The 26,173-nt window shown below is 33.7% G+C and overlaps 2 protein-coding genes, 1 long non-coding RNA gene and 1 pseudogene across 7 annotated transcripts in view; 2 read left to right on the top strand and 2 right to left on the bottom strand.

Annotated features, from left to right (window-relative positions):
- Positions 1 to 8,141: 8,141 nt before the first annotated feature.
- On the bottom strand, positions 8,142 to 12,733 carry LOC148959570 (uncharacterized). Of its 2 annotated transcripts, none has more exons than XR_016143990.1 (2): positions 12,614 to 12,733; positions 8,142 to 8,855 (listed from the first exon to the last, which is right to left on the bottom strand). It is a non-coding gene; the product is annotated as an uncharacterized LOC148959570 (long non-coding RNA). The 2 variants fall into 2 exon arrangements; XR_016143991.1 differs by lacking the exon at positions 12,614 to 12,733 and adding an exon at positions 10,097 to 10,539.
- Positions 12,657 to 21,447, top strand: LOC135689244 (uncharacterized). 2 transcript variants are annotated; one of them, XM_065206404.2, is made up of 11 exons: positions 12,677 to 12,805; positions 14,519 to 14,617; positions 15,417 to 15,528; positions 16,246 to 16,344; positions 16,792 to 16,890; positions 17,375 to 17,473; positions 17,997 to 18,095; positions 18,654 to 18,752; positions 19,755 to 19,850; positions 20,303 to 20,401; positions 20,846 to 21,447. In XM_065206404.2, the coding sequence occupies exons 3-11, from the start codon at positions 15,418 to 15,420 to the stop codon at positions 20,942 to 20,944; spliced, it is 900 nt and encodes a 299-aa protein (XP_065062476.1). In that variant the 5' UTR covers positions 12,677 to 12,805; positions 14,519 to 14,617; position 15,417; the 3' UTR covers positions 20,945 to 21,447. The 2 variants fall into 2 exon arrangements, with proteins under 2 accessions (XP_065062475.1, XP_065062476.1); XM_065206403.2 differs by lacking the exon at positions 14,519 to 14,617 and having other exon boundaries at positions 12,657 to 12,805.
- On the top strand, positions 21,021 to 25,457 carry LOC148959571 (uncharacterized; annotated as a pseudogene).
- The window catches only part of LOC135689236 (uncharacterized), a 28,456-nt gene continuing 26,966 nt past the window's right edge, over positions 24,684 to 26,173 (bottom strand). For all 3 annotated transcript variants that reach the window (XM_089109923.1, XM_065206385.2, XM_065206386.2), the window contains one exon: positions 24,684 to 25,237. In XM_089109923.1, the coding sequence (XP_088966049.1) occupies positions 24,893 to 25,237 (345 nt within the window). In that variant the 3' untranslated portion in view covers positions 24,684 to 24,892. The remainder of the gene's footprint in view (positions 25,238 to 26,173) is intronic.

Here is a 26,173-nt window from a genome sequence, read left to right on the forward strand (position 1 = left end):
AGGAAAAGATACAAAAATTTTTCGAAAAAAAGTAAGGCTATAGGCTAAGAAAAAATGCAATTTTATGGGGGGGGGAGGAATTTAGATACTAAAACAATCTGAAATAGGTTGAATTGCAGACATAAAGAGTCCTAATGAGGATCTATCAATCTTAGCATTAATTTCGAAGGCAAAATAGAAAAGGAAAAGATACATAATTTTTTCGAAAAAAAGTAAGGCTATAGGCTTAGAAAAAAGGCAATTTTATTGAGGGGAATTTAGGAGCTAAAACAATCTGAAATAGGTTGGATTGCAGACCTAAAGAGTCCTATTAAGGATCTATCATTCTTAGCATTTATTTGAAGGCAAAATAGAAAAGGAAAAGATACATAATTTTTTCGAAAAAAAATAAGGCTATAGGCTTAGAAAAAATGCAATTTTTGGAGGGGAATTTAGAAGCTAAACAAATCTGAAATAGGCTGGATTGCAGACCAAAAGAGTCCTAATGAGGGTCTATCATTCTTAGCATTAATTTTGAAGGCAAAAAAGAAAAGGAAAAGATACATAATTTTTTCGAAAAAAAGTAAGGCTATAGGCTTAGAAAAAAGGCAATTTTATTCGGGGGAATTTAGGAGCTAAAACAATCTGAAATAGGTTGGATTGCAGACCTAAAGTGTCCTAATGAGGATGTATCATTCTTAGCATTCATTTTGAAGGCAAAATAGAAAAGGAAAAGATACAAAAATTTTTCGAAAAAAAGTAAGGCTATAGGCTAAGAAAAAATGCAGTTTTATGGAGGGGAATTTAGAAGCTAAAAAAATCTGAAAGAGGTTGGATTGCAGACCAAAAGAGTCCTAATGAGGATCTATCATTCTTAGCATTAATTTTGAAGGCAATAAAGAAAAGGAAAAGATACATAATTTTTTCGAAAAAAAGTAAGGCTACAGGCAATTTTATTCGGGGGAATTTAGGACCAAAACAATCTGAAATGGGTCGGATTGCAGACCTAAAGTGTCCTAATGAGGATCTATCATTCTTAGCATTCATTTGAAGGCAAAATAGAAAAGGAAAAGATACATAATTTTTTCGAAAAAAAGTAAGGCTATAGGCTTAGAAAAAAAGCAATTTTATTGCGGGGAATTTAGGAGCTAAAACAATCTGAAATAGGTTGGATTGCAGACCTAAAGAGTCCTCATGAGGATCTATCATTCTTAGCATTCATTTTGAAGGCAAAATAGAAAAGGAAAAGATACATAATTTTTTCGAAAAAAAGTAAGGCTATAGGCTTAGAAAAAAAGCAATTTTATTCAGGGGATTTTAGGAGCTAAAACAATCTGAAACAGGTTGGATTGCAGACGTAAAGAGTCCTAATGAGGATCTATCATTCTTAGCATTCATTCTGAAGGCAAAATAGAAAAGGAAAAGATACATAATTTTTTCGAAAAAAAGTAAGGCTATAGGCTTAGAAAAAAGGCAATTTTATTGAGGGGAATATAGGAGCTAAAACTATCTGAAATAGGTTGGATTGCAGACCTAAAGAGTCCTAATGAGGATCTATCATTCTTAGCATTCATTTGAAGGCAAAATAGAAAAGGAAAAGATACATAATTTTTTCGAAAAAAAGTAAGGCTATAGGCTTAGAAAAAAAGCAATTTTATTGAGGGGAATTTAGAAGCTAAAGCAATCTGAAATAGGTTGAATTCCAGACCTAAAGAGTCCTATAGAGGATGTATCATTCTTAGCATTAATTTTGAAGGCAAAATAGAAAAGGAAAAGATACAAAAATTTTTCGAAAAAAAGTAAGGCTATAGGCTAAGAAAAAATGCAATTTTATGGGGGGGGGGAATTTAGATACTAAAACAATCTGAAATAGGTTGAATTGCAGACCTAAAGAGTCCTAATGAGGATCTATCAATCTTAGCATTAATTTCGAAGGCAAAATAGAAAAGGAAAAGATACATAATTTTTTCGAAAAAAAGTAAGGCTATAGGCTTAGAAAAAAGGCAATTTTATTGAGGGGAATTTAGGAGCTAAAACAATCTGAAATAGGTTGGATTGCAGACCTAAAGAGTCCTATTAAGGATCTATCATTCTTAGCATTTATTTGAAGGCAAAATAGAAAAGGAAAAGATACATAATTTTTTTCGAAAAAAATAAGGCTATAGGCTTAGAAAAAATGCAATTTTTGGAGGGGAATTTAGAAGCTAAACAAATCTGAAATAGGTTGGATTGCAGACCAAAAGAGTCCTAATGAGGATCTATCATTCTTAGCATTAATTTTGAAGGCAAAAAAGAAAAGGAAAAGATACATAATTTTTTCGAAAAAAAGTAAGGCTATAGGCTTAGAAAAAAGGCAATTTTATTCGGGGGAATTTAGGAGCTAAAACAATCTGAAATAGGTTGGATTGCAGACCTAAAGTGTCCTAATGAGGATGTATTATTCTTAGCATTCATTTTGAAGGCAAAATAGAAAAGGAAAAGATACAAAAATTTTTCGGAAAAAAGTAAGGCTATAGGCTTAGAAAAAAAGCAATTTTATTGAGGGGAATTTAGGAGCTAAAACAATCTGAAATAGGTTGGATTGCAGACCTAAAGTGTCCTAATGAGGATCTATCATTCTTAGCATTTATTTGAAGGCAAAATAGAAAAGGAAAAGATACATAATGTTTTCGAAAAAAAGTAAGGCTATAGGCTTAGAAAAAAAGCAATTTTATTGAGGGGAATTTAGAAGCTAAAAGAACTGAAATGGGTTGAATTGCAGACCTAAAGAGTCCTAATGAGGATCTATCAATCTTAGCATTCATTTCGAAGGCAAAATAGAAAAGGAAAAGATCAGAATTTTTTCGAAAAAAAGTAAGGCTATAGGCTAAGAAAAAATGCAAATTTATGGGGGGGAATTTAGATACTAAAACAATCTGAAATAGGTTGAATTGCAGACCTAAAGAGTCCTAATGAGGATCTATCAATCTTAGCATTCATTCTGAAGGCAAAATAGAAAAGGAAAAGATATATAATTTTTTCGAAAAAAAGTAAGGCTATAGGCTTAGAAAAAAGGCAATTTTGTTGAGGGGAATATAGGAGCTAAAACTATCTGAAATAGGTTGAATTGCAGACCTAAAGAGTCCTATAGAGGATGTATCATTCTTAGCATTAATTTTGAAGTTAAAATAGAAAAGGAAAAGATACAAAAATTTTTCGAAAAAAAGTAAGGCTATAGGCTAAGAAAAAATGCAATTTTATGGGGGGGGAATTTAGATACTAAAACAATCTGAAATAGGTTGAATTGCAGACCTAAAGAGTCCTAATGAGGATCTATCAATCTTAGCATTAATTTCGAAGGCAAAATAGAAAAGGAAAAGATACATAATTTTTTCGAAAAAAAGTAAGGCTATAGGCTTAGAAAAAAGGCAATTTTATTGAGGGGAATTTAGGAGCTAAAAAAATCTGAAATAGGTTGAATTGCAGACCTAAAGAGTCCTATAGAGGATGTATCATTCTTAGCATTAATTTTGAAGTTAAAATAGAAAAGGAAAAGATACAAAAATTTTTCGAAAAAAAGTAAGGCTATAGGCTAAGAAAAAATGCAATTTTATGGGGGGGGAATTTAGATACTAAAACAATCTGAAATAGGTTGAATTGCAGACCTAAAGAGTCCTAATGAGGATCTATCAATCTTAGCATTAATTTCGAAGGCAAAATAGAAAAGGAAAAGATACATAATTTTTTCGAAAAAAAGTAAGGCTATAGGCTTAGAAAAAAGGCAATTTTATTGAGGGGAATTTAGGAGCTAAAAAAATCTGAAATAGGTTGGATTGCAGACCAAAAGAGTCCTAATGAGGATCTATCATTCTTAGCATTAATTTTGAAGGCAATAAAGAAAAGGAAAAGATACATAATTTTTTCGAAAAAAAGTAAGGCTATAGGCAATTTTATTCGGGGGAATTTAGGAGCTAAAACAATCTGAAATAGGTCGGATTGCAGACCTAAAGTGTCCTAATGAGGATCTATCATTCTTAGCATTCATTTGAAGGCAAAATAGAAAAGGAAAAGATACATAATTTTTTCGAAAAAAAGTAAGGCTATAGGCTTAGAAAAAAAGCAATTTTATTGAGGGGAATTTAGAAGCTAAAACAATCTGAAATATGTTGGATTGCAGACCTAAAGAGTCCTATTAAGGATCTATCATTCTTAGCATTAATTTTGAAGGCAAAATAGAAAAGGAAAAGATCAGAATTTTTTCGAAAAAAAGTAAGGCTATAGGCTAAGAAAAAATGCAAATTTATGGGGGGGAATTTAGATACTAAAACAATCTGAAATAGGTTGAATTGCAGACCTAAAGAGTCCTAATGAGGATCTATCAATCTTAGCATTCATTCTGAAGGCAAAATAGAAAAGGAAAAGATATATAATTTTTTCGAAAAAAAGTAAGGCTATAGGCTTAGAAAAAAGGCAATTTTGTTGAGGGGAATATAGGAGCTAAAACTATCTGAAATAGGTTGGATTGCAGACCTAAAGAGTCCTAATGAGGATCTATCATTCTTAGCATTCATTTGAAGGCAAAATAGAAAAGGAAAAGATACATAATTTTTTCGAAAAAAAATAAGGCTATAGGCTTAGAAAAAAAGCAATTTTATTGAGGGGAATTTAGAAGCTAAAGCAATCTGAAATAGGTTGAATTGCAGACCTAAAGAGTCCTATAGAGGATGTATCATTCTTAGCATTAATTTTGAAGGCAAAATAGAAAAGGAAAAGATACAAAAATTTTTCGAAAAAAAGTAAGGCTATAGGCTAAGAAAAAATGCAATTTTATGGGGGGGGAATTTAGATACTAAAACAATCTGAAATAGGTTGAATTGCAGACCTAAAGAGTCCTAATGAGGATCTATCAATCTTAGCATTAATTTTGAAGGCAAAAAAGAAAAGGAAAAGATACATAATTTTTTCGAAAAAAAGTAAGGCTATAGGCTTAGAAAAAAGGCAATTTTATTCGGGGGAATTTAGGAGCTAAAACAATCTGAAATAGGTTGGATTGCAGACCTAAAGTGTCCTAATGAGGATCTATGATTCTTAGCATTAATTTGGAAGGCAAAATAGAAAAGGAAAAGATACATAATTTTTTCGAAAAAAAGTAAGGCTATAGGCTTAGAAAAAAGGCAATTTTATTCGGGGGATTTTAGAAGCTAAAAAAATCTGAAATAGGTTGGATTGCAGACCAAAAGAGTCCTAATGAGGATCTATCATTCTTAGCATTAATTTTGAAGGCAAAATAGAAAAGGAAAAGATACATAATTTTTTCGAAAAAAAGTAAGGCTATAGGCTTAGAAAAAAGGCAATTTTATTCAGGGGAATTTAGAAGCTAAAAAAATCTGAAATAGGTTGGATTGCAGACCAAAAGAGTCCTAATGAGGATCTATCATTCTTAGCATTAATTTTGAAGGCAAAAAAGAAAAGGAAAAGATACATAATTTTTTCGAAAAAAAGTAAGGCTGTAGGCTTAGAAAAAAGGCAATTTTATTCGGGGGAATTTAGGAGCTAAGACAATCTGAAATAGGTTGGATTGCAGACCTAAAGTGTCCTAATGAGGATCTATGATTCTTAGCATTAATTTGGAAGGCAAAATAGAAAAGGAAAAGATACATAATTTTTTCGAAAAAAAGTAAGGCTATAGGCTTAGAAAAAAGGCAATTTTATTCGGGGGATTTTAGAAGCTAAAAAAATCTGAAATAGGTTGGATTGCAGACCAAAAGAGTCCTAATGAGGATCTATCATTCTTAGCATTAATTTTGAAGGCAAAATAGAAAAGGAAAAGATACATAATTTTTTCGAAAAAAAGTAAGGCTATAGGCTTAGAAAAAAGGCAATTTTATTCAGGGGAATTTAGAAGCTAAAAAAATCTGAAATAGGTTGGATTGCAGACCAAAAGAGTCCTAATGAGGATCTATCATTCTTAGCATTAATTTTGAAGGCAAAAAAGAAAAGGAAAAGATACATAATTTTTTCGAAAAAAAGTAAGGCTATAGGCTTAGAAAAAAGGCAATTTTATTCGGGGGAATTTAGGAGCTAAAACAATCTGAAATAGGTTGGATTGCAGACCTAAAGTGTCCTAATGAGGATCTATCATTCTTAGCATTAATTTTGAAGGCAAAATAGAAAAGAAAAAGATACATAATTTTTTCGAAAAAAAGTAAGGCTATAGGCTTAGAAAAAATGCAATTTTATGGAGGGGAGTTTAGGAGCTAAAACAATCTGAAATAGGTTGGATTGCAGACCTAAAGAGTCCTAATGAGGATCTATCATTCTTAGCATTCATTTTGAAGGCAAAATAGAAAAGGAAAAGATACATAATTTTTTCTAAAAAAAGTAAGGCTATAGGCTTAGAAAAAAGGCAATTTTATTCAGGGGAATTTAGGAGCTAAAAAAATCTGAAATAGGTTGGATTGCAGACCAAAAGAGTCCTAATGAGGATCTATCATTCTTAGCATTAATTTTGAAGGCAAAATTGAAAAGGAAAAGATACATAATTTTTTCGAAAAAAAGTAAGGCTATAGGCTTAGAAAAAAGGCAATTTTATTCAGGGGAATTTAGAAGCTAAAAAAATCTGAAATAGGTTGGATTGCAGACCAAAAGAGTCCTAATGAGGATCTATCATTCTTAGCATTAATTTTGAAGGCAAAAAAGAAAAGGAAAAGATACATAATTTTTTCGAAAAAAAGTAAGGCTATAGGCTTAGAAAAAAGGCAATTTTATTCGGGGGAATTTAGGAGCTAAAACAATCTGAAATAGGTTGGATTGCAGACCTAAAGTGTCCTAATGAGGATCTATCATTCTTAGCATTAATTTTGAAGGCAAAATAGAAAAGGAAAAGATACATAATTTTTTCGAAAAAAAGTAAGGCTATAGGCTTCAAAAAAATGCAATTTTATGGAGGGGAGTTTAGGAGCTAAAACAATCTGAAATAGGTTGGATTGTAGACCTAAAGAGTCCTAATGAGGATCTATCATTCTTAGCATTCATTTTGAAGGCAAAATAGAAAAGGAAAAGATACATAATTTTTTCTAAAAAAAGTAAGACTATAGGCTTAGAAAAAAGGCAATTTTATTCAGGGGAATTTAGGAGCTAAAACAATCTGAAATAGGTTGGATTGCAGACCTAAAGTGTCCTAATGAGGATCTATCATTCTTAGCATTCATTTGAAGGCAAAATAGAAAAGGAAAAGATACATAATTTTTTCGAAAAAAGTAAGGCTATAGGCTTAGAAAAAAAGCAATTTTATGGAGGGGAGTTTGGAAGCTAAAAGAACTGAAATGAGTTGAATTGCAGATCTAAAGAGTCCTAAAGAGGATGTATCATTCTTAGCATTTATTTCGAAGGCAAAAAAGGGAAGGAAAAGATACATAATTTTTTCGAAAAAAAGTGAGGCTATAGGCTTGGAAAAAAGGCAATTTTATTGAAGGGAATTTAGGAGCTAAAACAATCTGAAATAGGTTGGATTGCAGACCTAAAGAGTCCTAATGAGGATCTATCATTCTTAGCATTCATTTTGAAGGCAAAATAGAAAAGGAAAAGATACATAATTTTTTCGAAAAAAAGTAAGGCTATAGGCTTGGAAAAAAGGCAATTTTATTCGGGGGAATTTAGGAGCTTAAACAATCTGAAATAGGTTGGATTGCAGACCTAAAGAGTCCTAAGGAGGATGTATCATCCTCAGCTTTCATTTTGAAGGCAAAAAATGAAAGGGAAAGATACATAACTTTTCGAAAAAAAGGAAGGCTTTAGGCACAGAAAAAATGCAATTTTATTGAGGGGAGTTTAGGAGCTAAAAAAACTGAAATAGGTTGGATTGCAGATCTAAAGAGTCCTTAAGAGGATGTATCATTCTTAGCATTCATTTTGAAGGCAAAAAAGGGAAGGAAAAGATACAAAATTTTTTTTTGAAAAAATGGAAGGCTATAGGCCTAGAAAAAATGCAATTTTATGGAGGGGAGTTTAGGAGCTATAAAAATCTGAAATAGGTTGGATTGCGGACATAAACAGTCCTAATGAGGATCTAGCATTCTTAGCATTCATTTTGAAGGCAAAATAGAAAAGGAAAAGATAAATAATTTTTTGAAAAAATGGAAGGCTATAGGCTTAGAAAAAATGCAATTTTATGGAGGGGAGTTTAGAAGCTAAAATAATCTGAAATAGGTTGGATTGCAGACCTAAACAGCCCTAATGAGGATCTAGCATTGTTAGCATTCATTTTGAAGGCAAAAATGGAAAGGAAAAGATACACAATTTTCTTGAAAAATGGAAGGGCTTATAGGCTTAGACAAAAATGCGATTGTTGGGGAAAGTCACCAAAAGACTCTTGAAATAGATTTTTTTGAACATCTGATGACTCCTAATTCGCATCTAAAATTAATTTTTGGGGAAAATTAAAGAAAAAGGTATTCAATTGTTTCGCAATAATGTAAGGCTATATATAGGGTTAGAAAAAAATGTATTTTTTGGGGAAAATTTTTTTTATCAAAATGCTCTGGAAATAGATTGGTTTGGACACCTGATGACTCCTAAGGAGGTTGTTTTAATCTTAGCAATCATTTTGAAGGCAATTAATGAAATAATGAAATTGTTAACTTTTTCGCAAAAAAGGCTTTAGGCTCAATTCATCATAGCCTTTGAAAACAAGACCTGACGTGTAACAATCATTTTACTAGAAAGTAAATGAAAGTTGTTAAAAAACCCACCAGCGAATTCGCCAAAAATATAAAATTACAGTACCAATACCGATCTTGGATCTTTAATTATTTTGAGGATCTCTCTGTATGGAAACTTGCGCATAACACCGAGTGTCTTGTCCTCCATAACCAAGAGCTTCCACACACAAAGAACACCTGCCAAAAACACAAAGCTTTCATGAGAACAATGTCATAGCTTTCTTAAGTAGCTTATGCCCCAGATCATCCACTATTGCGCAGTCGAGGAAGTGCACAGAGCTAAACATAACATAGATAGACATAACAACATAACTATCAATCATGTCACAAAGTGCAAAGTATTTTTTGTGCACAGAGAATAATGGCTATTAAAAAGAGCAAGAATAAACCCAAAAAGATCATAACTTTTCATCAACGACTGGAAGTCAACTGCAGAAGTCGAAATGTATTATTATGAAAGTAATATGTAAATATTTCAGAACTCATCGCACATGCGTTCATCTGAACATTACTATCAAAGTCTGATAAATGTTCTCCATATAGACAAAAACACTTGGAAACTAAATAAATCTCTGATGACAAATTTGAATATAAAGGCTCCAATAGACCAAACGTTCCATAGCTCTATCAAATGCTCCAGGAAGAAAGAGGTAATAGCAACAAGGACCGAGATACCGGGGGACCTTGCCCCACCCCCTAAGAAAATCTAAGTATTGTAAGTAAAATACTTTCAATGTGTACAATATGGCTGTTTTTCGTTAATTAATCAAGTCTGCCCCCCCCCAAACAAAAAGTTTTATCTCGGTCCCCCCAAACAAAAAGTTTTATCTCGGTCCCCCCAAACAAAAAGTTGTATCTTGGTCTTTGATGCTACCCCCAATCTTAAGGTATAAAGGGTAAGGGAAATGCGCGGGTACCAGTTTATAAGGCAATTTGCAATCATTAGCTTAGTCCCTTTGGCAACGTTTTAGAATTTCTTAATTATGTATAAGGTTGGCAGAGTAGCCAATCTTGTCTGGCTAATTCCAATATACAACTTGTACCAGTTTGGCCCGGTCTGGAATGCCTTCACTTGATCAAAACTGCACATTGATCAAAATATGAGAGACATTTTTAAAAAAGATGTCTGAAACTGCCAAATAAGTGCCGTCATTACATTTCTCAGGAATAACAAACAGCTACCTCCACAGTATTAGGAAAAAACGAGGAAACCGGTGAAAAACACAGCCAAATAGCAGAACCTCGTCGAGTTTCTCTAGATTGAGATGACCTGTGAAATCATTAAAATAGGGAGATTTAACATCCACGTTTGGTTGCTCAGCAATAGGCGTGCATCTTTTGAGAAGACATTCCCAATCACTGTTTAAGAATAAGTACAAAAAATGTAGCTCGAGAGGAAGAACTGAGAATAATCTCACCAGCTTCAGCGTTAAATTTAGCAAAAGAACCGAATGCCACCAGGTAGAGTGCCAATTCAGTCGTTTGCATCGCTAGGAAAAACATTGCTTTCCACAGTCCAACATTAGGCTGTCCTATAATATTGTTTGGATGAAACCATGCCAACATAGAGTTCATATTCCCCAGGCGAATGCACACTTGCACGCTTATTGCTTTGGCCGTATAAAAGACACAACCGTGCTTACTCGAGCACTGTTACAATAGACACAAACTCCACAGTCGTGCAATCTGTGCCGAAAAAAACGAAGCCCAAGAGGCACCTAAAAAGCGTACCTTCTGTCACATATAAAACGTGATGACATTTCATTTAATTTCTGTTAATTAGGCTCTATCGGCTTAGAAAAAAATTGCTTTTTGGAGAAGACTTTCTCCGTAAATAATTACTTAAATAGATTGGTTTGGACTTCTAAAGAGTCCTCATTTGCCTCTATCAATCTTAGTAGTCATTTAGAACGCTGAAAATAAAAGAAAAAAATGACTACTGTTTGTCGTCAAAACGTAAAGTCTTAGGCTTGGAAAAAATATGCTTTTAGGAGGAGACGTTCTTTTAAAGAAGATGCCAATAATATAGATTGATTTGGACATGAAAAGAGTGCTGATTCTCATATATCAATCCTAGCACATATGTAAAAGGAGACATTGAAGAAAGAAACGTGACAAACCATTGCATTGGCATTAATTGTGTGATAATAATGCTTTACCATCTAATATTATTGATAATTACTAATTATTTTAATTTCCCAAAAATATTGTTTTTCCACAATAAAGGCTTAATACAGCTTTGATGAAATTTAGTTTCTGATTGATTTTGAGGTAGCAGAAACTATAATAATAGTAACAAAACATAGTAACTATTTTCTGGTACTATCTAAGAAGAGATTTATTTTTTGCCAGTAGAGAGAAAAGGGTCTGGAAAACGTTTGATAAAGTAACGATAGGATATTGAAAAAAATAATTTTTGAGAAGGGTTGGTTGCAGTTGGAAGGAAAGATATAAAAATTTGTAAATACCCTTCGGTGTAGAAACTACCCTTGTTAAAAAGGGTAAGATCTTTAGCTACCCTCGGTACCAGAGCCAAATAAATTCGAGAGCGGAAATAAAAGGTTGAGAAACGGAAGAGCGTCTATCTGAGAAGAAGAATTTTTTGCCTACCAATATTATTACTATTATTTCGTTTTTAACATTTTTAGTTGCAGGTCCACATCATCCAACTTGAGGATGCCATTTTATTAACCTATCGTTGCATAGAAAATCTATGTGCATGCTTAGGGGGAAAAACAGTCGGCTTTAAGTTGCAACTCAGAGTTTCAGATTTGATGTGATCACCAGACAACTGCAGTTTAGTTTATAACACGTCATCAAACATGTACGATAGACCAGCAAAACAAAAATTTTCACGCTTACAGATTTATCAATGTAGCCAACATGTATTGAAAATATGCATAAAAGGGGAACATTTCGAAAAGCAACTTTTCTTCAATCGGATAAATAACCCCAATTTCTAGAAGGATACTGCAAATCCAAGCAGCCCCGTAATCTTGAGAATTATTAAATATAGTAATTCCTTCTTCGTTCCAATTTGCTGACAGAGTTGGTGGACTATCCTTTATTTTCCGACAAATATGAAAATTTGGTGACGCAACAACCCTACAATTCTCCACAAAAATTGTGAGACTGCTTTTCCTTCCCACCTCGTAAAAATGCCTAAGTCTGTTTGGCGTATTTACCCAAAAGAAAACCTATCGAAATTATTTTGTAAACCATTCGTAATTCTGACTTAGGCTCCAGACAGATCTATTCGTTGCTCAACCCTTCCACCGCCCCCTTCCCTCCCCCACCCCCTAAGCAATGTTGTTTGTTGAGATTTGGTGAAATAGTTGAAATCGTGTGTGCAAAGATCGTATATTGTAACAGGATCTTAACAACATTGCTTGAAGGGGGAGGGGTTAAATACAATTCTAGTAGATTACTGACAATAAATTTGTCCTGATTTAATCTCTGGTCTCAATATATTTTGTAAAGGATTTGTACGATATACAAGAGTCTCTATCATTCAAAGCAGAAAAGAACATATTATAATGTCATTTCCCGTTAAAATTTTAGAGCGAAAAGCTTTAAATAGGTGACAATTTATCAAGAATGCTTCCTTTGAGAGCATTGATGACAGGTTACGGTTCCTTCAGATAGCTAAATGTATTGGTTATGATTTTATGTCTTTGAATTTGTGCAAAGGTGTAATACATCAAAGTTCTATGAAATAGTGTAGGATCCAGGGACATCAGATCCCTGTGGCAATAGGGGCATGTTTCCCAACGTTTTGGGAAGTCCCCTTCACTTAAAGACCCCTTTGTCAGATCAGACCCTCCTTTTTCGTTTTAGATACTCTTTTTTCATTATCTTGAAATATTTTCACCAATATGGCAGCAAGCATAGTAAGGTGAGTTTCATAAAAAATCAAAAAAGTTGTGCAGACTTACCATGGAGACGGGACTCACTGAAATGCGAAGGAGCCTCGCAGCTATAGTAACATCACACATGAAGGAAATCAGAGAACCGCAAGTTGTTGTTCTTGGGCACGCCACTACATCCATATAGACGGGGATCCTGTTTCAAAAATGGGGAATACATGATTACGCAGAATATCCATGATAAAACAAAACAATAAGCAGGTAGGTTTGGATTACATATATCTCAGTTTCAGTGATTCTTAATCAATCACCACAACGATTCGTAAGTTTCAATCGCTCGCTATTCTGCTTCGGCATTCCTCAACCTCAATCTGTGCCTAGTTAATCAAGGCAGACTTTGTCAATCAACCCCTGAAATAGTAAAGAATTCAGTCATATTTGACGATGACAAAGGCAGACAGGGGGTAATTTTGGCTCTTAAATGTCTTGAGCCCTAGATACTCAGCCTCTCAAGGAATTGTTTATGACAATAGTTGCAACATCTCTTTTCGATCCTCATCGCAAGAAACATTAGGCCCATAAAATAATTGAGTTTAGCTCGGTTTTTATTATAAAAGTCAACAATTTACAATATCCATTATACAAACATATCAAAGAAAAATTGTAACAAGTAACAATGACAAAAAAGTAGAATATAAATTTAGTTGCTTCTATATTTAAGGTTTTGGGCAGATTTTCTAGCCTGTCAATTTGACATGCAGTGATATGTTATTTCCCAGGCAACACATCTTAAAAACGATTACGTGCACCACTGGCCAAATCTATGCATTTCTTAAATAATAACTTTTGATTATACTGAGGCCTATCTTCAGCCAAGATGATGCAGTAATATTTTTTCTAAAATGGCCCTGCACACCTTGTACAGGGTGTGGCATTTTGAGATATGGGCGTGACATGGGTTTGTCCTGCTGATTTATTAAAATGAAGAATGATGTTTCCTCAAAGATAGACATAATATTGCATTAGTTTGATAGATAGACATAACAACATAACTATCAATCATGTCACAAAGTGCAAAGTATTTTTTATGCACAGGGAATAATTCTCTGCCATTTGCCCTTGTGTGTGAATAAATACATTGAAAATAGCAGGTTAAATGCTGCAGGATTTTATTTTTGAATAGAATTTGAAGCCTTGAGGCTGTGTGTGGAATTTGCTCAAAAGTCCATGCTGTAACTTTATGGATTAATCTAAATTTTCAAAAATATGTGGATGGAATTTGAGGATAAAATTATTGCACAGGGTACACATTCCCCATGGCATACTTTGCAGTCTGGATTATGTCAATTTTCTTATCGTTGTTGATATCCTTGGGCTCTAGCATAGCTGTAGAAGCTATATGCACAATTTAAGTGCACGCTTATAACAAAGTGTACACTCAAAACTCTTGAAATTTTGCCATATTGCACACCTTAGATCTAGTTGGAAACTGCCATACTTTGCTGTCTGGGAACCTTGTTAGCTTTTTACATACCAGCATGCTCCTAGTAGTTATTGCTAACATTGGATTCAGGATCTTGCTGATTTTTTAACTGAATGTCTGGTAAAATCTTGTTTTTTTAAATCAATTGGTGATCATAAGCAATTATGATAATTGCACCAAGGTTAAACAAGGGGGTTTGAATTAATTCAATATTATTTTAGGTGATCTTCCAAAAACCTTCAATTGCAGACATCAGAATATCAAACTTTTCAGTTAAGCATCATCTGTGTAGCCAGCTTTTTTCAAAACAAAGAATCATGAATAATTTACTTACCATAATTTCTAAGGAGCTTAGAAGTTCATTATATACAATAACATTTCTTTCATGCACAGACTCTAAATCTTTTGATCAGCCAGATGTGAGATTCTGTTGACATTCTCATGCTTTTCTTTGTTCTTTTGAAATTTTTGCAGCTTTTCTTTCAATATAGGCAAAGATGATTATAGAATAACTAATTTTTGAAAGTGTGTCTTGAGATAAAGACAAATAGTCTCAGGAAAGCTAAGAAGGGTTTAGGAAAAGCAGAGGTGTAAGCATTAAGTTTGATTCTCTTGTTTTTTATGGCTAAACTATTTTTATCATATCATACTGTATTTTAACATGATGTACTGTAAATCATACTGTATTTTGACAAAACAATGGTCTTCAGGGAAATATTTCTCTAAAAGAATAAGCTACTAAGAATAAATAATATCTTTTGAGTACTTTTGTTTATGTTGTATGGCAGATAAATTTATAATAGAAACTACTTAAAGATACAAAAGACAGGCCTTTTCGAAGGAAATACACACAAGTTACCCAGCCCTTGCATGATTTTTCCTGTGAAGTGATCACTCTAAAAACGATAATAATAATAAACAATGCTAAAAGCGATCATAAAGGTTTTATAAAAATCGTATGATCCTGTTATAAGGTACTTTTGTGAAAGGTACACTTTTGTGTAAGGTACTTTTGTGTAAACAGGAAGCCGATTGTTATGATGATCTTTAATGCACTCCAAGAAAGATTGAAGACTGAATAATGTGCTTTATTTATAAATTTCATGTACACAAAGGTCATATAGGCGTTATTGTTAGATGATTGCAAAATGCTGTCCCAAACTTTATTCAAAAGGCTTCATCTGCCCAGAAAATGTTCCCAGTTCAATTACTAAGTGCCCATAGTATATATTCCTAAGCATTCACAGTGGACAGATTTTAGAATGCATTTTCGGTGAGATGTGGTTAATTCAGCTTTCTTATGTTTATTGTGTTTTGATATACCAGCTTGCGTCAAACAAAAAGACCTGAAAAGAAATCATTTTTTAGTCTCATGTTTTCTTACTTCAGAATGAATGAACATGAAATTCAATACCATTTGGCAGCAGTTCAAGGCAGCTTGCCACTTATCCAAAATTTTGTTGCTGGTGGGTCCAAAATCAATATAGAATGTAAAGACGAGGTGAGAATTGATAGGCAACTTTTGCTCAAGATAAAATTTGCATTTTGTTTTTATCTCTTCAACAGATAATGCTAGAATGATAGAGTAATCAGTTAATTGCATCTGTGAGAGATACTTTGTCTAATAAAAAGAGAAGTTCAAGTCCTTGTTGTTTTTATTATCACATTTAATAATGAAAATGTTATTTACACATACCATTGCCTCTGTATCCATTGTCACATAACCAACAAAACACTCAAAGCATCCCCTCTTGTTCTGTGCATAAGTCTAGTTTTGATCTTTGTCAGTAAATGCATCTAGACACTACAGTTATGCAGCAAAATCTATGACTGGGTCTTGGTCTTTGACATTTTAAACAGGATCTAAAATTGACTGCACTTAACATCTCATAGCATAACACAAATGTCACATACTAAAAAGTTTTTACAGCCTCAAAAGGTCATATAATGATATATAGCCATACTTCTAATTGCAAGAACAATTTCTTTTCAAGTTTGTACAGCTAGCTCTTACTCAGATATACACGCAGAATGTCAAAGACTTAACTTTGCTTGCTTCAAACTGAAGTTCTTGGCATTGTGAGAACAATAAAATATTTTTGAACAATGAGAAGTCTTATAAAGTTACTGTCTGATTCAAATTTATGTTGTCCTGTAAAAATTTTAAATTAATTAACTCATTATGTTTTTGTTGATAGAATCTGTTTTCTTTTTGAAGGAAGGCACAACAGCATTGATACTGGCTGCTGCAAACAACCACTTAGAAATCGTAAAAGAATTACTTTCCAAGGGAGCTGATCCTAATGCAAGGAGGAAGGTAAATGATCAAAACAAATTAAATTTCAACAAATAACTTAAACTTATCATTGGTTTTTATTATCTTATCATTGTATTTGGATTTTATGAGACATCATAAGCTTGCTGGTGTTATGACATCACTAATAATGGGCTGCAACAAATTAGCCACTAAGTAATTTGTCAACTGATTTTGAACTTGTTGTTAAAGTCTGTAATTATGAAATTCCATAATCATGAAAAATGTTGGGGTTACTCCTTTGCTTTGTGATGGCTTTCTGTAGGCACCCTGTTTTAAAATCAGAAGTGTTGATTAATCAATTTGGATTCTATCCACAGACAGCTTCTCCTATTGTTTTGTATAATTTTAACCAAGAGCTTGATCAAAATTAGTATTTATAAGTTACTGGTGTTAGTAACCATATTCATTTGAATATAATGGATTAAATCAATAAAAAATATCTTCCAGACAGGCACAACAGCACTATTTTTTGCTGCCCAAGGTGGTCATCTTTCAGTTGTCAAAGAACTCATCAACAGCGGTGCACAAGTTGACCTAGCTAGTACAGTTAGTATACACATCTTCAGATTGAATTATTCGAACTTTGTTAATTAATGTATATACATATGCCATAAAATCTACTAATAGCTGAGTGAGCACAACATTGTAGCTTGTGAAAGACTGGACACTGATGAAGTAAAAATTCAGCAGTGATTTCATAATGCAAAAATGATACAGTTCTGCAGAAATAATATTTATGACTTTCACCAGGATAATACTTCTAAGATAATGCTTAAGAACACTTTTTCTTAGTTTCATTTCTACTATTGCACCTTTGCATATGAAATGTTTGATTCTTTGTAGTATCAATTACAAATGGGTCATGAATATCTTCTTTGGTTACAGCAAATTGCTGATCGGATCCCTTGAAAAACTTTGTTGGATATTACCTTTTGTTAACACTAGTGATGCAATTGAATGTGCAACATGAATTGCAGCATTTTCCAAGAGTCTTTTATTTTTGTAATTTATTGAAAAAATTTTGTTACAGGAAGGTGGAACTCCTTTGTTTGTTGCCTGTCAATGTAATCATCTCAATGTGGCAAAAGAGCTTGTCTTACGAGGAGCTATTGTCCATGCAACCATGAAGGTATGCTTTAATTAGTGACAGTTGTCAGAGGACAGCATTGTATGTGAAACTTAAAGTTGTGACTTGAGCGCTGCCTTTTCCAGCATCCAACACTAGACAAAGCTGTAAAAAAGCTCTTGTGTACCTTTCAATCTGCCTCTGGATTTAAATTTTCTGCTTGTCCTTGGGATTATCCTATGTTCATAAGATTGAGGGATGTAAGATTAAAAGTTTGTTAGCATGATAAGTTTTCGCCCTTCTGTGCTATTGTAAAATTGTATGATAGGTTGATACATGGTAAAAACGTTACATAAAAAAAGTTGTATCAGCTCTTCCTAAACATCAATTTCCATGTATATTTGAAAAGAACTATTATGATTTCCTTATAATACCATGGCCTTACCTTCCTTTGAATATTATTGTAACTTTATTTAAAATTTCTTTTGTCAAAGTGGCATTTAAAAAAAATTAAAAAAACCTGTTAAAAGATTTTATGGTTGAGCAAAGGCATCATTTCTCAGTTAACTAGTAGTTGTTTTTTTAGGATGGTGCAACACCCCTGTTTGTCGCATCACAAAATGGTCACACAAATGTTGTAAAGTTTCTCATCAGCAAAGGTGCTCATGTCAATCAAACTAGGATTGTAAGTCGTTTTTTTGTGAAATCTGTCAGATTCATTCAATATTTAACAAAGCTACACAACATAGAAGATACAGTTGACTCCTATTGACCGGGACTTTTAAGGAGAGAAGTAAAAAGTTGGTCTGATGTGGTAAACATTCAATTTCTCTGGGGGTATCCCTTCACAGGATTCAACTGTACCTGCCAATGTTTTGTCGAACCTTAACCAACCTGTTACTTAGAAAAAATAGTTCATTGTAAAAGATTCACAGAATTTTCTTTTAGCCTGATAGAAGATATTGAAAACTGAACAATATGTTAAAAGCAAACGTGCCCCAAATCCCAAGTTTAGAGTTGAAAAAAGAACCTCAAAAATAAATCTTGCTCAAAAGAATAATTGTTTGCCTCAAGATTCAGTCTAAAGAGAGCTTAGTTGTTGGGTTCTTATAGAGCTACTTAATATTCACATGTGCCTTATCCCCAAATAAAGGTATTGATTTAACCAATAACGTCAAGTGACATGAGATTTTGTACAGTTTTTGCTATTGAGAAATAAAAAATTTGGTCAAAAATTTCCTAGGATCAAGCTAGTCCTTTGTGGATAGCAGCACAAGAAGGCCATGTTGCAGTTGTAAAAGAGCTTCTGGTTTCTGGAGCAAATGTCGATCTTCCAAGACAGGTTTGGATCTTCTAACTAATGCTAATTCCTGATGATAGTTGGAATAAGTGGGATTGAATAAGTTGCATTTTTATCCTAGTTGTAAGCAGCTAAGAGTTAGAGTTAGTATATCTCTAGTTGACCATAAACAGATGCTCAATTTTTGAGGGATCAGACATTAGAATAAAAGAACAGTTTTTCAAACTGCCACTTCTTCAAAGTTGGGTATTTCACTACATGAACATGAAAAATTAATATGCATCGTGAGAACATGGGCAGGTGAGTTATTGAAAAGTCCTTCAAGAGACCTTTCTGAGAAAGGCATTAGATTTAGCACAATGGCCTGATAACATAAATGATCTTGCTAGGAGCAAAATAATGGCATAGCGGTCACATCTAGTAAACAACTAAACAGCCAGTTGAGAGTGCCCCAGTGCCTTTTCTACTTCCAATAACAGTCAATCAGGTAACCATTTTCAAAGAAATGAAAGAACAATACAAAAAATTTGTTTCTTGTTGAAAAGTAAATTTTTTTAAAGGAAAATCATTAGCTTTTTCCAGCCTTTACTTGTCCTCTTGCTTGATACATCAGTAGTGATACTGAAAGAGTTCTTCAGGTGAAGATGCTTATGAAAGCACTCTGGGGCTTTTTTCCTGTCGCAAATTTTGTATAGAGGCTTGAAAATGAGTTTGGAACCAAAATGTGATATAGCCCACACTCTACAACATTTAAATTTATTTATCTAAACTTAAGACTAGGCCACATTACAGATTTTATGAACACACATACCTGTGATATGGGCATACCTGTTATTTTTGAGCTGAAAAACTATGCTATTTGCAGCATGGTCTGTACAGGAACTTTTGCTAAAAGTACAAAATGCTTGGCAACCAAAGATTTTTTCCAAAACAAAAATCTCAGGTATATCCAATAAAAATCTGATGTTTAAAATGCTAGACTTAAGAGCTCAATAATGTCTCCATTGTTTATCCAGAACCTTACATGTCCATCTTTCCAAACAGGATGGTGGAACACCCTTATTTAAAGCATGTCACAAAGGGCATATTGATGTTGCAGCAGAGTTAATAGTTCATGGAGCTTCTTTGGATTTACTGAAAGTATGTAACTTATTGCAATAGTTTGATATTTTGATTGTAAAAGATAATAAAGCAATTTGACTGGCTTTCATTTTCACAATCTTATGTGACAAACAGCACTTGATAAAGACTTGTCTTCAGCATTATGGTAAATTCTGCTCAATTTTGATGAGAACAAATTAAAACAAGCCCAAAAAACAAAGGGCTTCATATCTAGAATTGATAATCCTATGGTTTCAGTATCTTGCCAATCTGCAAATTTTTACTATGTTCAGCAAAAAATTCAAAATGTTATTTGTAAGAATATTCTTTTAGAGTAAGAATTAGTTCATTTATGCAAAAACCATGAAAAAAAGTTTATTTTGCAAAATTTTTACAAAGTTTTGCCAATTTCTACAGAGTTGTAACCCATTCTGGTTTTTTCCAGTTAATTTCAGTCATAATGTACAAAGATGAACTGTTTTCCATTTTAGAATGGGGAGACTGCCTTACATGCATGTGCTCTGTTTGGACACTTTAACATTTTAAAGAAACTTATCGAATCTGGAGCTGATCCACATCTGAAGAACAAGGTAAATATTCCCTTTTAAAATTTTATTCTTTTGGAAATCTAGGCAAAGATTAAAAGCCATATGTTGCCCATGCAGCCTTAAAGAAACCAAAACACTTGTTGCTGATTAGAACCATTGTTGGACACTTGGCAAAATATTTGGGGGGGGGGGGCAAGCATATGGCCATGGAAATATTTTAAGCTCTCCCATAGCTACACAGTGCTGCTGTGCAACACTCAAATCTCCAACATTTTTCTTGCAAAAACTTGGCAACTATGGTCAATTGAAACGTTTTCCCTTCCCTTTAAAAGTTTATATGATACAATATTGATTGTTTTTTACAGATAGAAATTTATTAATCTGTTTTTATATTTGCATATATTCAGGGGAAAACTTCAATTCTACTGCTTGTAAATATTGTTTGATAATTGCAAGATGCATAACTTAGGCAATTTTCTTTTCTAGGATGGGCTTACTCCACATGGCATGGCAAAAGAGGCAGGGAAAGAAGACATTGCTTCATATTTAGCAACAGCCAAAAAATCTTATTCAACAACAGTTTGAAGAAAACTTGTATTTAGTAGATCTTTTTAAGAGAAACATTCATAGTATCTAAATAGTTCACTACTATAAAAATAACATGTTTAATCTAGTAAGGCAACTTTGGGCTGGGTTTGGGTTGGTGGATATTCTGACCTTAATAAATACATACTATCATAAGGTCTGTACCATTATATATATTATTATCATTACCCCTAGCCAGCTTACCAGCTAAGCAAATACCACATTAAGTTTAATTATCCAAACATTACACAGATTGTTCCTTGAAATCCCATGGATTCAAATAGACTTTCAAAGATGAACCTGCTCTACTTATGAGATTAAACATTGTGCTATGGACACTCATTAGCTCCCACAAGAATGGGACTAAAATACAAAGCATTTTGCTTAAACTTTATAGTTAAATAATGCTTATTCATAGCATCATAATTTGAAAAGACTATTTTAACGAACCTTTGTTTACCTCTTATTTATGATTCTTTTTGAAATAAAACATTCATAAGCAATTTTATAGCTTTTTGTTGCTTTCTTATCTACTTAGAGGCAAGGATAGAATAGATATACAGACTAAGATTGATAGAGAAAACGTGCTGATGGTTGGAATATATTAGTCACCTAAGATCTTCGGAACGAATTACTATATGGCCAATTAGAAAACAAACTGAATGAGTTACTTACATAGGCTTTTATGCACTGTGGTAATATCATTTTTGGAGGGGAATTGAACCTGGACAGATTCAAACCTGGTAGTAAAGAGGGCAAACTGCTAATTGATTTGGAGGAGGTTCATGATATAAGATGCCTTATAAAAGAACCAACAAAGATAACATCAACTTCGGAGACACTAATAGGTGTATTGCTAACAAATAAGTCAGGGTATCACCAACTAAGTGGGTTATTTGATACTGGAATTAGTGATCACTGCATGATATTTAGTTTGATGACAAAAAATACTCGAACATGTAAGAAGAAAATCATCACTTTTCGAAGGAAAAAGAATCCCAATATTGAGGAGTTAATTCAAGATCTAGAGGAAGCTCCATGGCATGTTGGAGAGATATTCGAATCTGTAGGTGGTCAATATTTCTACTGGCAAAATCTGTTAAAAATGGAACCAGAGAGGACCGCTTGCCCTGGAAAAGAATGCGGGTAAGGGGAAGGGATGTTGCCTACATGACAACTGAGTGGAAGAAAGCGATAAGGAAAAAGAGAGAATGCGCAAGAGAATTCTCTAAAAATAGGAGTGATGAAACCCTAGCAACGAAGAATTGGGATAAAAAAGCACTAGAACTTAAATCGAATCCGGGTGCTTTCTGCAAAGCCTTCAGGCCATTTTTGTCAGCAAAGAATGTGCAGGGTGAGATACATACAATAAGCTTAAACATTGATTGAAAATTAGAAGAGAACCCACAAATAGTGGCAGACACTTTTGTAAATTATTTCAACACGATGTGGGAAAGAATATGAAGGGGAGAGAACAGAGAAGGTAAACGTTAGCAAAGTATCTGAACAAGACTTGGAGAGTAACAGCAGTGTTATTATATAGAGAAAAATGTTAACGAGACAAGACTGTTTGCTTATAGGCCATTAAAAGAGAATTAAATTCACTTAGCAATGAAAGATATCAACCCAAGAAAGTCAGCAGGATTGGATAAATGACACCAGGGATACTTAATGTTGGAGCAGAAGCCTTTGCAATCTACAACGAGACTCTATAACGAATGCATAAGACAAATGGTATGGCCTCATGACTGGAAAAAGGGACAATGGACACCTGCTTACAAGAAAGATAGTAGACACATAGATCGGAACTACAGGCCAATAACAACACTGCCTGTAGTTGATAAGGTTTTTGAGAAACTCATCACTGGTCAAACAGAAGAGGGAATCCAACCAAAATTAAGTGATAGCTTAACAGCATATAGAAAAGGTCAAAGCATAGAGACTACGTTAGTAAATTTGGTTGAGAAATGGAAGGAGGCGATTGATAGCAATAAGATATCAACAGACATAAGTAAAGTTTTTGACTCATTGCATCCGCCACTCTTATTAAGAAAACTAGAAAAATACGGTTTTTCTAAAGAGGCAATAAACACGATGAAGTCATACTTCGAAAATCGAAGAAATAGAGTGAAGCTTGGCGACACAAAAAGTACATGGAAGAAATCTGAAAGAGGATGCCCACAGTGTTCATTACTCGGCCCACTTCTGTGGAATATCAACCAAAACGATCTAGACATATTGTCAAAAACTGTAGTTTATCAATGTATGCAGATGATCACTAGCTATATGTAGCCAAAGATTCACCAAAAGAGATAGAGAAGGTTATAAATGCAAAGTTGGAAAAGGTATATTCATGGTAATAAGATAACTTTCTACATGCTAACAAAGAAAAATACCAGGCCATGACTGTCACTGGCCAAAAGATTCAAGAAATAACTGTCGGATTTGAAATCAACGACGATGTCATGCAACAGACCAAAGCATTAAAGCTTTTTGGAGTCACAATTGATGATAAACTGACATTCAATGAGCATATAAGAAACACATGTAAGGATGGAAGTCGGATAGAAGGCGTTTTGATAAAACTACGAAACCTAATACCAACGGATGCTAAACTAGTGTTGCATAAAACAGCAATTCTACCACACCTAACATATTGCGGATTGCTTTTTCCACTTATGCAGAGTATCACATTGTAGGAAACTTGAAGGAACTCAAGAAAGAGCTTTAAGAGTAGTGTTTCATGATGAACATAGTAGTTACAAATCATTGTTAGAATAATCAAATCTATCCATTTTATACAGCAAACGATTGCAAGGCATTGCTATTCTCATGTACAAGGTCAAAAACAACTTAGCCCCAAAGCCTTGTTCGAAAGACCAGCCTAACGTCACGAACTGAGGAACGCCGAATTCAATGAACCAAGATGTAGAACTGTGATGTACGGGAAACATTTAATAATATACCTGGGACCTATGATTTGGTCGAAACTGCACTCGTACATTAGAAACAGTTGCAGACACCTGGAGGAGGATAATGGCCTTTCGTTCTTATACAATGGGAAATGTGACGTCATCTTATTAAAACAATTGGCTTGCCCTGTCCCCAATATTTGATTAAGTGTCCGCCCCTGATTAGAAATAGTTAAAACTTGGGATACTCAAAAGAAACTTAAGAAAATGTTCGGATCTTTGTCAGTCCTGACCAGCACAACGGTAATTGCCACTTCTGTGAACAATAACGTTTGAACTAGGGTACTTTTAATTACATATTTGTAAAATTCTAAACTGGTTCTAAATTTTGAATTGTAAAAGTGATATTCTATTTGCATATCAAGTGTCCCCAATTATGAAGTATGCAAAATTTATTTGACACCGAAATAAAGTTAATGATGATGATGATGATGATGATGATGAGTTATAGAATTTAAGAGAAGTGATGGCTCAGCTTAGAAAGCCCTCTGTCACGAAGACATTTAATCACTGTGTATGACTTCAGAAGAAAATTTTTGCTTTGCTTCCATCATATACTGACCATTCCATTAAAAGTTTTGAAAAGTCACATGTTAAACAGCTCCAAGATCCTCTACTTACTGATGTTCCTTTTTCAGAAATTAAACTGGACAAAAACCAAAAGCTTAATATTGAAAGGAAGTAGCAACAATTTAGCACATAATATCATCAAATATTTAACCTCCTGCAGGCCATTCTTTTTCTGTTATTGCTTCAAAAATCCACACTTTTCTTAGCATGATTATCTCCATATATTTTGAAATATTAACAATCTGTTTCATACAAGTTTTGCAACTGTTACAAATTAATAACCGTAAAAATGACTTTAAATACAAAATTTCCTTAAAAAGATAAAATTATATAAGACTTCTTACTTAAATTTCTCTTTTCATAGTTACCTACTTATTTTTATGGTATAAAAATCATTTCAAGTACCTTATAAATTTATTGCCTTCCTGCACAAAGGGTAAAACCAGTACCCCTCGGCACACTGTGAACATGTTCGTCCAGTCACATGATTCTTACACTGACATTGCCCACCAATCAGATCACAGGATGGTGTTACTGAACCCTGAAGGCTGCATTCGCACCGACTCGGACCACCATTGTACGACATAACTAGTTGAAACAGCCAATTGAAACAGGACTTCTTTACAGCTGGAATGATGTCATAATTTCTTATGCAATTTTTCTTGTATGTTTCTGAGGATCTTAGATGCCTGTCGTGCAGAATGCTCTCTTGGCTGTAATCACGTGATGGGTGGATAAACATGATGTAATTCTGGAAAAGAATAGGTTTTTGCAAAGCCTCGCACCAGAAAATGCAAAGTTAACTTCGTAAACATGAGTGGGGTATAATGTTTAAGCATAATTAACATAATTAGCATAATTAATATAGGAAATGCTGTCAATGTATTTTGAGGTACTTGATTGAAGAATGGATTAGAATCAAGAACATATTTTCTATGGTCTATATCTATGACGATATACAGAACACGATATGGGGTAAATGAAAATCACCCCCATAGAATTATTAATTGACTATTTTCAATGTTTTTCACTTCTGATCACATAACCTAAAATAGCACCAACCTTTTTGGTTATGGAAAATGGAAAAAAGATTACTGTTCCTTTGACTTTGTTCATAAAGTTACTAACAGATACAAAATTACAGTTGATAAGATGAGGAACGAGTCTATTCTCATACAGTCATACCTCAGCCAATCTAAAACATTTTGTCGATTTTCCATATGTAGCAGAGATCCCATTTCCCATATCCTTGCCCTCATTCAAAAATCTATAGGTTTTTGTCATGTCATCATGTTAGATCTGTATTGATGCTTTCAATTACCCGACGACCTTGATCTCCTATGAACAGTTTCTTTGATATCAAAATTTCTTTGAAAAAAGCAAACATTTTGAAACATACTACTAAAGTTTTCGTCTAACACTCTTTAGTATACGTCGCTAGGAAATGTATATACCCAGTTGTGGATCGAAATAGGCCAATCAGAAACCCGAGCACGTGACCGTTGAGATTGCCCAATCAGTGCCGCTTGCCTATTGAAAATGTTATCAATGGAGTCATTAGGTGAAAACGGACTCCGCCGTACTACACAAAAGCAGCTTTTTCGTCTTTATGTCGATAGATTCCAAAGCTGCTAGATGAGACGACGACCGGGCTCTACCAATAGTCCGAAACGTTTTTGCGCAATCT

This window comes from Rhopilema esculentum, chromosome 9 (assembly GCF_057945365.1).
Source record: "Rhopilema esculentum isolate cy_ngs chromosome 9, ASM5794536v1, whole genome shotgun sequence".
Lineage (NCBI taxonomy): Eukaryota > Metazoa > Cnidaria > Scyphozoa > Rhizostomeae > Rhizostomatidae > Rhopilema > Rhopilema esculentum.